The sequence below is a fragment of the Bos taurus genome, chromosome 19 (assembly GCF_002263795.3).
Source record: "Bos taurus isolate L1 Dominette 01449 registration number 42190680 breed Hereford chromosome 19, ARS-UCD2.0, whole genome shotgun sequence".
Taxonomy (NCBI): Eukaryota; Metazoa; Chordata; class Mammalia; order Artiodactyla; family Bovidae; genus Bos; species Bos taurus.
The window spans coordinates 22085135-22097873 of record NC_037346.1 but is presented as its reverse complement, the minus strand read 5'-3'; the positions used below and the strand labels follow the sequence as shown (position 1 = coordinate 22097873).

The 12739-nt window shown below is 50.8% G+C and overlaps 2 protein-coding genes across 6 annotated transcripts; one reads left to right on the top strand and one right to left on the bottom strand.

Annotated features, from left to right (window-relative positions):
* Positions 1-962: 962 nt before the first annotated feature.
* GEMIN4 (gem nuclear organelle associated protein 4) lies at positions 963-8006 on the bottom strand. 2 transcript variants are annotated; one of them, XM_059878309.1, is made up of 2 exons: positions 6843-8006; positions 963-4322 (listed from the first exon to the last, which is right to left on the bottom strand). In XM_059878309.1, the coding sequence occupies exon 2, from the start codon at positions 4297-4299 to the stop codon at positions 1153-1155; it is 3147 nt and encodes a 1048-aa protein (XP_059734292.1). In that variant the 5' UTR covers positions 4300-4322; positions 6843-8006; the 3' UTR covers positions 963-1152. The 2 variants fall into 2 exon arrangements, with proteins under 2 accessions (XP_059734292.1, XP_002695725.1); XM_002695679.6 differs by having other exon boundaries at positions 7961-8006.
* On the top strand, positions 7954-9271 carry DBIL5 (endozepine-like peptide 2). 4 transcript variants are annotated; one of them, XM_024979664.2, is made up of 2 exons: positions 7954-8244; positions 8820-9263. In XM_024979664.2, exons 1-2 carry the CDS (start codon positions 8046-8048, stop codon positions 9137-9139), a joined length of 519 nt encoding a protein of 172 aa, XP_024835432.1. In that variant the 5' UTR covers positions 7954-8045; the 3' UTR covers positions 9140-9263. The 4 variants fall into 4 exon arrangements, with proteins under 4 accessions (XP_024835432.1, NP_847892.1, XP_059733744.1 ...); NM_178322.3 differs by having other exon boundaries at positions 8073-8240; positions 8820-9271; XM_059877761.1 differs by having other exon boundaries at positions 8188-8244; positions 8789-9263.
* The last annotated feature ends 3468 nt before the right edge of the window (positions 9272-12739 follow it).

Genomic DNA, 12739 nt, shown 5'->3' with positions numbered 1-12739 from the left:
TGACTGTGTCTGTGCTTCTCATCTGTGTTCTTATCCATGCCACTGGCAGAGGTGGGCTGTTGCGGGGAAGGGATGTGTGAACGCTTTCAGCCTCTAGGAGGGCCTCGCTCATCTCTCACTCTAAAGTGTTTCTGTAATTCATGGTGCCAAGGGTTCTCGACTTCATGCCCCGTGGTCACGTAACTTCAGGCCCTTTCTTCTCTTCTAGGTGAATCCCAACTAGGAGTCAGGAGGGTGGAAACCCGATTGTAGGCCACAGACAGAGCCAGCCCACTAACCTGAACCCGAAAACTGCCTCACTATGATGGGGAGTATGGATCTGTCCTTCCTTGCCTCCCAATTAAACACCTCACCAGTCCTCCGAGTTCTGTAATACATCCTGGACAGCCTTAAATTTGCCTTTTCATGCCTCCACACACACCATCTTCCACTCCCACATTTTTCAAAACCATGACAACCCATCCTAGGCAGAAGATAAGTGCACCCATCCTTTAAACTTCTCTGCTGTGTTTACCAGTTTCAGTACAGCCCCTTAGGGACCCAGTGAATAGATGGAGTTAACATGGGGGGCAGAAGTTCTTAACTCAGGACACCCATTTTTCTCAGGTCACTGACCTACCCCCCAACATCTAATGTTCTTGGCCCAACCTCCTCCTTTTACAGTGGCTGCAGGCCTTGTGGGCACACAAATCAGTTGGCTAAGTGGTAGCAGAAAAAGAGTCCTTTTCCTAGGTCCTGCCCTTTCCAAGACACCACAAGAGTCTCTTAAGAGTTTCAGTGCAAAAGAACGCATGTGCCTTATAATCTGTCTACCTGAGTGTTTCACCTTTAGACTTATTTCTTGGGAGAAGCCAACGATGAACATGTTCCCCCTAGCTAAGAGATCAGGTCAAGCTGAGCCCAGTTTCAGAGTGTATTGAGGAGCCAAGACCACTGAGGAGAAAGACTCAAAACAGGCAAGGTGAAACTCAAAAAGAATTTTATTACAACCTGTATGTTACAAATACCTAAGAAACTATTTTCTTTACACTGTTATTGTCTTATTTTGGGGCTTGTGTACAATTCCACATGACTGGAAAGTTTCTGCTTCTCTGCCCCAGTCCCCATCCAGCCCGCCAAGCAGAGGCCCGGCTGTTTTCTGACCCATGGAGGTCAGAAGTTGCTGATCTTCTGCAGGAGGGTTTGGCGCCGCTCCTCAGGGCTGATGTTCTCGGCGATGGACTTTAAGAAGCGCTGCTCGTTTACTTTCTGGAGCAAGGAGCTGACGGAAGGGTTGGTCTTGCTCAGGGTTTCGTAGCAGGTGAGGATCTCCAAGGCCAAGACATAGAGAGGTTCACAGACCTCCTGGTGGACCATGGCCATGATGTGCAGAACATGACAGAAGACCTGGGTATAGAAAAAGAGGGTTTCCTGGGTCAGGTCCTGCTCTTGTCCTTGAGCCCAAGGGCCAACCGACTGTATCAACCGAACAGAGTCCAGGAGATTGGTCAGACTGTTGCAGAGGAGCTTGACCACATGGCTCCAGCCCTCCACAGGGAGCCAGTTACGGCAGCTCTGGCTGCAGAGAAACTGAAAAACTCTAAGCAAGAGGACAGAGAGCTGGAGCTCCTGGGCAAAGGGCTTCAGGTTGAGCAGAGGAACGAACTGTATATACTCCAGGCTGTAGGGGACGTGCAGGAGTTGCTTCTCCAACAGTCTCCGGGTCAGCTGGTGAAGGCACTGCCATTCCTGGGGGCTGCACCATGGCATGACCTGTACCAGGGCCACCAGGAAGCCCTTGCTGAACAACCTGACCTCCTCAGGGTTGCCCACGTCCACCACCAGGAGTGCGAGCATCTGCTCGGAGACGCTGCTGGAGATGGAGGAGCACTCCATCCAGGCCAGGAGGCCTGTGCCAGGCCCATACCCGGGGTGGGCCTGGGAGGTCCACTCGTCCTCAGAAAGCTTACAGATCTCAAAGAGCGTGGCTGGCACCTCGCACTTGAAGTGGCCCTCAAAGAAGCTCTTCAGTCTCAGGCCCACAGTCCAGTCTAGCTGCTCCAGCTTCCGGTGGAGCCAGGACAGCGACTTGACCCAGGTGTCTGGGGAGAAGGTGTCGGTGTTAGCTGAGACCACCTCACAGAGGAGCTCCAGGATGTGGATGGCCAGGTCCTTCCCGTCCAGGGGGAGACAGCGCTTCTCCTTGGGGAGCTGCCAGTATTTGCTGAAGCCATCAAGGAGCTGGCACAGGCTGAAGATGAGCGGGAACGGAGAGCAGGACTGCAGCCAGTATTCTTCCAGGTTTGTGCTCCCTTCCAGAGTCTGGACGAAGATCCTCAGACTGAGGTCCACCTCTTTGACCTCCAGCATCAAGAAAGGCAGGACGAACTCCTTTAGTACCTCATCCGGCTCGAGCAGAGCAGCGACTGGAATCCCTTGGGGCTTTGTAGGACTCACCAGGCAGCTCAAGAGCTCCAGAAACTGCTTCTCCTCCCGGGGTGTCGAGAGCTTGGTCCAGACCGTTTCTTTGAGGCAGGACACCACGAATGTGGTAGAGCGGTCTGGCCCCTGCTCTTCCATGAACCGGAGAGCGGGGAAGGCAGTGAGAATCTGAGCCAGGAACTTGTGGGTGCCGAGGTTGACCACAGCCATGCTGCACAACTTCTTCACCGTGATCTCTGGGTGCAGGATGACCAGGCGGGCCACGGAAGCAACAGCCTTAGCCAAGCCCTGTTCAGAGGTGCTCTGTGTGAGCTGGTTGAAAGTCGTGTTGAGGTCCTCCTGAAAGCCCTCCAAGTGAGCTAACAATTTCTCAGAGAGGCCCTTGCGCCCCCAGGAGAGCAGGACCCCCGAGAGGACTTTATTTTTATCTGGCAGAGAGAGGTGTGTGTAACACTCCAGGATCAAGTCGAACACCTGTTTGATCTGAGGTTCGGAGACAGCCCTGTCTATCGTGCTGACTTCCATCACCGTCTCCAGCAGCTTTAACACCAGGCCCGGCTCTCGGAAGAGAGCTCGGTTGTTGAGCAGGCAGGACAGCCACTCGTCCGAGAAGGCCCACTTCCTCTCGGAGGCAAAAATGTAGCACATTTCCATGTGGCGGTCCATCTTCTGCTCGATGATGGCCATGGCGATGGAGGCGGTGATGTCCTGCTCACCGCCCTTGCTCCTCACCACCCTGTTCGTCTTCCTCAGGAAGTCCCCCACGCACTCTGCCAGCTCGGAGACCACCTGCCTCTCCTCCTTGGCCAGGCTGGTGGTGTCCAGGTAGAGCTTCAGATTCTGGCTGAAGGAGGTCAGGCTGTCGCAGAGCCGGAAGCTGTCGTAGCTGGTCCCCTGGCTGCTGCTGAGCAAGGCCTGCAGCTCCTCCCCCCACTCCTGCAGCAGGCTGCGCAGGAACTCAAAGCCCACGAAGATGGTCTCGCTCGGCAGCCTGGCCAGGGAGGTCAGGCTGATGTCCCGCTCCGCCTCCTTCACCTTCTCTGCCAGCGCCTGCTGGTGATACGGGTTCTGGGTGTCCGAGTTCCACACGGAGATCACCGTGGCCAGCTTGTCCAGGTACACGGTCGCAGACACTTCCTGGGGGTCCTCCTCCATCAGCGCAAACACGGTCAGCATGTCAGCCAAGTTGGCTAAGGCGCAGCACTTCATCCCGGGGCATAGGATCCTGTCCTGGATTTGTTTCAGCCCCGTGAGCAGCATGGCCAGCAGGGGCATGGTTGGACACACATCTGGATCGGACTTGAACCTCTTCGGCGGGTGGGAGAAGTCATCGGAGGAGGACAGGTACTTGTGGGCCATTGTCCGGAACTGGGAGAGCAGGGGATCCTGCTGATTGCCCTTGTGCTTCATCATTTCCCACCAGACGTCGAGGAAGAAGGCCACGTCCTTGGAAGAGGTGTCGATGGTCATGTGCTCCAAAAAGTGCTCTAGTTCCGCACGGCAGACAGTGGTGGGCAGGGCCATCAGGAGCTGGATAAAGAGTCCAGAGGCCTCCAGCGACTTGAGCAGCTCAAAGAGGACTGTGTGATTGATGGTGGGGATCATGTTGCCCACAGAGAAGAACACATCTTCCTGCCAGCGGGTTTCCATGTCGGAAGGGGTGATGGGGTAGGGCTGTAGCACCTTGGCCCAGATGATGATCAGCGCTTTCTTCTTCCAGGCGAAGGGCTGGGAGCAGGCTGTGGTGGAGGAGATCTCCCTCAGAGCCTCCACAATGGGCCGCCCAACGTGCACCCAGTCAGACTTGGTCAGTTCGGCCAGCGCTTTGGGGCGGAACAGCTGCTCAGCCAGCAAGAAGCCCCCGTGCAAGATAGTCATTTCCTCACAGATATTCAAAGGTCCTGTGAAGACAGAAGTCCAACAGGATAGAACGTGGTGAAAACATTTCCAGAAGAGTAAGCAGAGGTTAGAGAGAGAGACAGCAGTTGGTTGTCATGATTAGGGCTGTCATGATTAGGGGTACAGATGATAAGGGTTCTGAGTGAGATTGGTGGGAGCAGGGAAAAAGGGGTGGCTCCAGGAGCCGCTGCAGAGCTGGAGTCAAAGGATTTACTTGAGGAATCCAAAAGGACTCCCAGCTCTCTAGAAGCTTCCCTGGTGGCTCAGTGGTAAAGAATCTGCCCGTTAATGCAGGAGACTTGGGTTCAGTCCCTCAGTCAGGAAGATTCCCTGGAGAAGGAAATGGCAGCCCATTCCAGTATTCTTGCTGGGAAATCCCATGGGCAGAGAAGCCTGGCAGGCTTACAGTCCAGGGGGTGTCACAAGAGTTGGACATGAGTTGGTGATTAAATAACAACAAAGCTCTCTAGCCTGCAACTGGGAAGACAACAGGCACCACTGGACACAGGGAACACAAGAAATGGGCTGGGAGGGAACACTGATCAGTTTTAGTCATTTGGAGTTTGAAGGCAGAACATTAGAGATGTCCTCCGGTCCGTCTAGTCAAGGCTATGGTTTTTCCTGTGGTCATGTACGGATGTGAGAGTTGGACTGTGAAGAAAGCTGAGTGCCGAAGAATTGATGCTTTTGAACTGTGGTGTTGGAGAAGACTCGAGAGTCCCTTGGACTGCAAGGAGATCCAACCAGTCCATTCTAAATATCAGTCCTGAGTGTTCATTAGAAGGACTGATGTTGAAGCTGAGACTCCAATACTTTGGCCACCTCATGTGAAGAGTTGACTCATTGGAAAAGACTCTGATGCTGGGAGGGATTGGGGGCAGGAGGAGAAGGGGACGACAGAGGATGAGATGGCTGGATGGCATCACCAACTCAATGGACATGAGTTTGAGTGAACTCTGGGAGTTGGTGATGGACAGGAAGGCCTGGCGTGCTGCGATTCATGGGGTCGCAAAGAGTCGGACACGACTGAGCGACTGAACTGACTGAATGGAAACAGAGGGCTGGAAAGTCAGCCTTGAAATGAGACTCAAGGAATCTGCCTGGAGGTGAGGCCATCCAGCAAACGATGGACCAGCAGAGGCTTTGGAGAGGAAGTGCTGAGAGAGAGAAAGAAAACACAAGGACAGGACCAAACTACAGCAGCCACCAAGTACGTACTGCAGGACACAACACTGAGCTTCTAAGTAACAACATAGACTAGGAGGGGCCTGGGCCAGGGCTGCGGGTACAGCAGCACTCAGACAAGTCCTGCCTCCCTACTTTTCTCTAAACATCTTGTCTTGCAAATGGATTTCAAATGGTCTGCCTTTTAAGGAAACAGTTCAATTCCTACATTTTTTCCATCAAAGAGAATAAGCCGCCAAGGGTCCTGGTTTCTTTTGTAGAAACCAAGAGGAAAATAGATAAAAAAGACTGCACTTGATTCAGAAGAGTCCTTCCTTCAGTGAGCCACGAATTGACATAGACTTAGCAAGGAAGGGGATGTTTAGACAGACATATATTAAATCCTAGCTCAGCCATTCAGAAGCAGTATCATCCTGGACAGATTACTTCTTTGAGCTTCCCTTCTGCATAAGTGGGCATAATACAGACTGCACATTATGACTGTGAGGGTCAAATATTAACAGTATATACTAGTCAAGCCCTTGGCATTGGGTCTGTGCCCATTGTTGACTCCCAAACCCATCTCTCAGGGCTGCTAAGGGTTAGATAAGATATAGCTACAATGAGTCTCACATGACTGAGCAACTGAACAACAATAAGAGTCAGGACAAAGAGCCTGAGACTTCCCTGGTGGTCCAGTGGTTACAACTCCAGGCTCCCAATGCAGAGGGCCAGGCAGGGTTCAGTCCTGGTCAGGCAACTAGATCCCACATGCCCCGGCTAAAAGATCTCCCATGTCACAACTAAGACTGGGTGCAACCAAAAAAGGAAAAAACCCCGATTAGGTGCTTGATGAACTCGGGTTCCCCCAAACCTTTCCACCGTTGGCAGAACTAGAATCTTGCCCCTATTCTTTGCCTTCCTCCAGCTCAGAAACATGACACAGAGCTCTCGAAGGTGTGTTTCCTTTACAGAAACTAAATCACTGTACAAACACTGCTCACTCTTTAATATTCCTGACTTCTCCCCTCTTTCTCAGGGCCAGTCCCTCGTGCCCCCAAGGACACAGCTTCTCCATCTTCATGGGCCAGGGTTCTATCCTGCCTTTTCCATTACGAGCATAAATCCACTGTTTTCTGCTGCAATCCACTGTTCCTGAGAGCATTCCTCCTGGCTGTGCAGTGGTGGAGGCAGACTCCCAGGAAGAGCTGGTTGCCGAGGAGTATCCCTGGGGGTTCTGGGCCTTCTTTCTGGCTCAGGCTGCTCTGCCAGGGTCCCCAAATAGGCTCCCTTTTGACTCTAAATTCAATTTTATTGCACTATCCGCTCAGTTGAGATGTTTGGAACTGGAAACTCACCTTCCAGGGACGTCTGTGTTACCTGAAGGAATAAGTCCCAGAAGCAGTTAATAGCTGGGCAAATCCCAAGTGTTTTATCACTTATGGTTAACTGGTGCTTGTGAGTGCCCACTCCTTATGTTGATTAGTGCTTACTCTGTACCAGGCACTGTGCTGGTTGGTATGCATATAAGATCTCTTTTGATGGTCACATCAACCTTTTGAGGACCATTCCTGTTTCAGATATGGGAACGTTAAGACTCAGAAGCAATTTGCTCAGGACGTCAGAACTGCAAAGCAGTGGGGCTGGGAGAGAGATCACCGCAGTTGCAGGCTCCACACTCTTCCAACTCTACCCTCCCACCATGGAGCAGCTGGCTGGGGGCAGGGTCCAGAACATTCCTCTACAGCCTCCTAATACTGGCACACCTTAGGAAGCCTCACCCCAGCTCTTCCAGGACAGCCTCCAGGTCTCAGGCCCTTAAGAGCACGTCTGGCGGGAGGGGGCTGGCCCTGGGCAAGCAGCTGCATATTTATACCAGCTCCCCACTCCCTTCTCCGAGACCTGGCCTCTGAGTATTCAAGAGGCACGTGCCACCTCGGCTGCTGCAACCGGCGCCCACAACTGCTGGTCTGAAGAACGCTACTCTTGCGCAAAGGCACCAGGCTCGACCCTGTACACACGTGACCTCAGTGAAAAGTTGCCCAAACTCTGTGAAACGGATATGGTATTATCTCCTTCCATCCACGAGCACCTCAAGAGAGTCAGATACTTGCTCAAGAACTCAGCAGACGTTCAATGAATGAGACTGTCATGGATCCAAGCGGATTCTCCCAGGCGCTCCCGGAGCCCGGCCTTTTCCAAAGCACGTGCCCGAACCTGACAACTCTCGGGAACGCAAACTTCTTATCCGCTGGGCCCTTCACGAGGAAAGGGGCCTGGAGCTGGCCAGTGGCGGGCGGAGGAGTGGTGGGCTAGAGCCCGGCCTCCCGATCCCCGGTCTCCAGGGCATCCTCGCCTTCCCAACTCCCTCCCCGGTCCGGAGGCCTCCCTGATCCCAGGCCCGCTCAGTACTGCCTGGTCACCGATTGTGGGACGCGGCCCACGTGGGTCCGGGCCTGGGAAGCTGAACACCCACCTAGGTCCATGGCGGCGACTCCGGCGGCGGCGCGGGCCGCCCCTCCCTCTCCGCGCTGAGAGGGCGACGTAAGCGTCACGGCACAATGGGCGGCCCCGGGGGGCGGGACAATAGGCCGTGCCTCGGCCCCAGCCCGCAGTCTCAGCTCGGGCTTCTGGCGGTACAGACCCGGCCTCCGCCGCCCCGCGCGCAAGCGCTGTCCCGCCTAACCGCCGGCGGCGTCAGGACCGCCAGGCCCACAGCGCCCCCTACCGGCCGGAGTCCTCCCACCAAAGAACAGGCAGGTACCCGTGCTCCGCCCCTCCCTCTCCCCGGGCCCCGCCCCCAAAGGACCGCCCACCCCCAGTCCCCGCCTCGCGCAGCCAGGAGTCAGTGCAACCCCCGTTTCCTGGGTTCCAGTTGGTCCTTCCCGTTAGCTCTGTCCTTGGCCTCGCATTCTCCAACATCCTGTAATCCGACCCCCGCCACTGTTCACTCTCACTAAATACCCCTCCCCAGGCTGCCCACTAACCTGCATGGACACACCACTTCCTGAGAGCCTTCCTCCCCCGCAGCGGGGCTCCTGTCCCACGCATGGGACCACAGCATTCTTTCTTCTGACAGCAGCAGTTGCTCCATTATTTTCTGGCATCACAAACACCTTTGAAATGTTAGTGATTGTCCTTCTTCGCAGAAAATGCACGGTGCGAGCCAGAACGCCTGTGTGGGAGATCTAATTCAAGAGGCCCCTGTTTGTAATCTGTACTGTAAGAAAACCCACGCATATCCTCTGTCCTTCCCTCACATTGTCTTGTCTCCCTTTCCCTCCTTCCCGGCCTTAATCACCAGCCTCGAATGTTTCTAACTCTCCATCCTCCAGCTTTTAGTGCCGGACACCACCTAGAAAGGGCAGAAGGGCCCAGCCTCAGCACCCCCATGTGCCAAGTGGAGTTTGAGATGGCCTGCGCTGCCATTAAGCAATTGAAGGGGCCGGTGAGCGATCAGGAGAAATTGTTGGTGTACAGCTATTACAAACAGGCCACCCAGGGCGACTGCAACATCCCGGCCCCACCTGCCACCGACCTGAAAGCCAAGGCCAAGTGGGAGGCATGGAATGAAAATAAAGGGATGTCCAAGATGGATGCCATGAGGATCTACATTGCCAAAGTGGAAGAACTAAAGAAAAATGAAGCTGGTTAGGGAGGAGAGTAGCAGGGCGGCTCTAGTAGGGAAGGAGGCACTTTAAAGACCTTTTGAGGGCCAAAATGTCCTCAGGCTGTACCAACCACCGAGGCCGAGACCTCAATAAATCACTTTAACTGCACGATAGTGACTGTTGTTGCACAACTGATGAATGGTGTCTGTGATAAAAAGTGAGAGTCCTGGGGGGGAGGGAGGGGGTGGTATCCAAAATGTATGAAAAGGCTCTCTCCTTGAGGCGAAAGTTCTGTCGAAACTGGCTTTCTGTAGGATTGAATTCCCAGCCTTCCTTTTCCCCAGAGCATATGTAGATATTCAGCAGAAGCAGAGGAGCTGGGGCAGAATCACGCTCTGGCTTGAGGTCAGTGAGACGGATCTCCTGAAGTTCAGCCTCTGGGAAGGGGAGGGGGAGAAGGAGGGAAAGGAGTCTGAGGCCCCTTGTCTCTCCAGGGACTGTTGATTCACTATTAACCCAAAGCCTCTTGATGAAAGTTAAAGAGGAGAGTGAAAAAGTTGGCTTAAAGCTCAACATTCAGAAAACTAAGATCATGGCATATGGTCCCATCACTTCATGGGAAATAGATGGGGAAACAGTGGAAACAGTGTCACACTTTATTTTTTGGGGCTCCAAAATCACGGCAGATGGTGATTGCAGCCATGAAATTAAAAGATGCTTACTCCTTGGAAGGAAAGTTATGGCCAACCTATATAGCATATTCAAAAGCAGACATTACTTTGTCAACAAAGGTCCGTCTAGTCAAGGCTATGGTTTTTCCAATGGTCATGTATGGATGTGAGAGTTGGACTATGAAAGTTGAGCGCTGAAGAATTGATGCTTTTGAACTGTGGTGTTGGAAAAGACTCCTGAGAGTCCCTTGGACTGCAAGGAGATCAGTCCTGGGTGTTCTTTGGAAGGAATGATGCTAAAGCTGAAACTCCAGTACTTTGGCCACTTCATTCGAAGAGTTGACTCATTGGAAAAGACCCTGATGCTGGGAGGGATTGGAGGCAGGAGGAGAAGGGGACGACAGAGGATGAGATGGCTGGATGGCATCACCGACTCGATGGACATGAGTTTGAGTGAACTCTGGGAGTTGGTGATGGACAGGGAGGCCTGGCATGCTGCAATTCATGGGGTTGCAAAGAGTCAGACACGACTGAGCGACTAAACTGAACTGATAGGGTTGGGGGTGGGGGTGGGGCCTGGTCTTCCAAAAAGCTGAAGTCAAGTCCCACTACCAAAAGCCCCTACTGAACACAGGCCTGGTGAAGTTAATGTTTTGAGGGAAGTCACACTTTGCAATTGATGAATTGATGCATCACAACACAGCAGTTGAGAAACACTGGAATAGATGGTTTCAAAATCCCAGACTCTGAAAGACACATTTAAGACCATGCAACCAAATTTTTCTTGGGCCCAGTCCCTTAGCTAGCCTTGGTTTCTGCTTGGGGATGTTTGTGGGACAGTGTGTATACATATGTAAGTGGGATTTGTTTGGGAAGCACAACACATCCCTTGACCTGTGCTGGGACTAAGGCACCTAAGCTCAGCGTCTCTTCTTAGTGTTTTCATGGAGTCATCAATGCACAATGGTGCCCTTAGACAGGAGTGCTAAATGGTATTATTAAAGACATTCCAGAGAAGAAAGTCAGCTGTGGCATGGAATTTCCCAATACTCTCCTCAAACTATTTTCCTAGCTCATGATATCAGGCCAGCTCCAGTTCATGGAGGACTATTTAACAACAGAAGCAACAACCATAAAGAAGACTTCAAAGGGTAAAGGAAACCAGATCTGGCCAGGTATCTCCTTCAAGAACTTGTGTTCACATATTTTCAAAAAGTTGCTACAGACTAGCCGCATTACGTAAGAATCACGTGTACTCAGGATACCACAGTGACTATAAAGGACTATTCCTCTTAACTATAAATTGGACAAGACCCAGGCTGTACAATGGTGCTGTTCTCTCTGCAAGATACTATGAACACATTTTGATGCTTTTAGGACCATGATTCACATTAAATGTGAATTAATAGTAAAAATAATAATAGAACACCTTGTTCCAAAATATGTTGTCAATTTAGGTGCTGTAGTATATAGCCATACCATTCCGTAAATCATTATAAAACTCAATAAATTATAAGGACTCTATACAACAACTGCAGCATACTTTTTTTTTTTTTTAAGTAAGGTATGGTGTACACAGTGTGCTAAAATTTGGGGAGAAAGGGAGAGAAAGAACATACGTGTATGCTTAATGAGGAGAAAGGGGGTATGGGATTGATGGGGAGGAACAAGGCTTTTCAGTAAGTACCTTTTTATACTGTTTTTATTTTTGAACCACTGACTCTATTACCTTATAAAGAGGTCTGAGGCAAGGGTGCTTCTTTACTTCTCTTTAAGGACAGAGTAAATAAGTTTTCTACAGATTTCTCAAGGGTAAAGGAAAGCTATCTTAGACCAAACTGAAATTTTCCATCAACTTCTATCATAAATTTCAGTGGACAAGGGGGAACCCTCCTGGAAACTCTGCTAGACCACAAGGACATCATGGGTCAGGTGAGATAGGCAGAAAGTCACATTAAGGAGCACTGAAAGTCCCTAGCTTTGCTAATTCCATCCCAATGTCAGACAAATGGGGATTTCATACTAACTCTCCAGGCTAACCTGGGAGAACTCCCATATCACAGTCTCTCTGGATTTAAACCCGAGAGATTTGAACTTCAACTTAATATATTAGGACCACAACCCTGAAGGTCAAAAAAACAAAATCACTACTCTGAAAACACAACTCTGGAGAAACGGAGGAACTTTCCAATTTCATCTGTTTAAAAACACCCGTGTGGACAAAACCATCTTTAAACCTTTACATCCCCAGGGGAGGGAAAGTAATAACTTCTGGTTTAAAATTAGCAGCTGCCCTGTGCAGAAGTCTGCTGATAAAAGGTGAAAGTGGTAAAGTAAATGATTTTAGCATGAATAAAATATTAAAGACTGCAACAAAGGAAAAAGACAGGCAATGAGAGAAATAAAAGAGGGCTGATATCATAAGGCTAAAATGTCCCAGACAGCTAAACAGCATTCAGTTCTCTTGTGCAGAGCTCAACATTCAAGAGAAAAAATTGGGGTAAGATAAAGAGGAATCTACCACCTGTTTAGTACTTACATAAACCACTTGTTTTACTATAACAATCTTAGAAGGCCACGTCAGGAACTTCCCTAGCGGTCCAGGAGCTAAGACTGCGTACTTCCACTGCAGGGGCGTGAGTTCCATCCTTGTCAGAGAACAAAGATTCCACATGCCTTGCAAAACAGAAAGCTACAACAAAGCAGTCTAACACACTGGGAAAAGTATAGTTTCTTTTCAGGAAAACAGTATTACTAGAGAGAACCATCAAGAATTACTTAATAATCCAACAGAAAATCTGAGAATGAATGAATCATAGTCTAAAGAAGACAGATGAGGCATTTACTTGATTATTCAAAATTCAGATAATAATTTCCCTATGCATAGGAAAAAGGTGAACCAATTGAGGACAGGAGGAACAGTTTGGTTTGCACTGAAACTCACAATTGGTTTTAGAAGCTATGATTTACAAG

Excerpts from the sequence above, each read along its gene's own strand:
- DBIL5 (XM_024979664.2), top strand. The coding sequence starts at position 8,046 with ATGGGCGGCCCCGGGGGGCGGGACAATAGGCCGTGCCTCGGCCCCAGC. Across the intron at positions 8,245-8,819 it reads TCCCACCAAAGAACAGGCAG|CTTTTAGTGCCGGACACCAC; the intron begins GTACCCGTGCTC and ends TCCATCCTCCAG.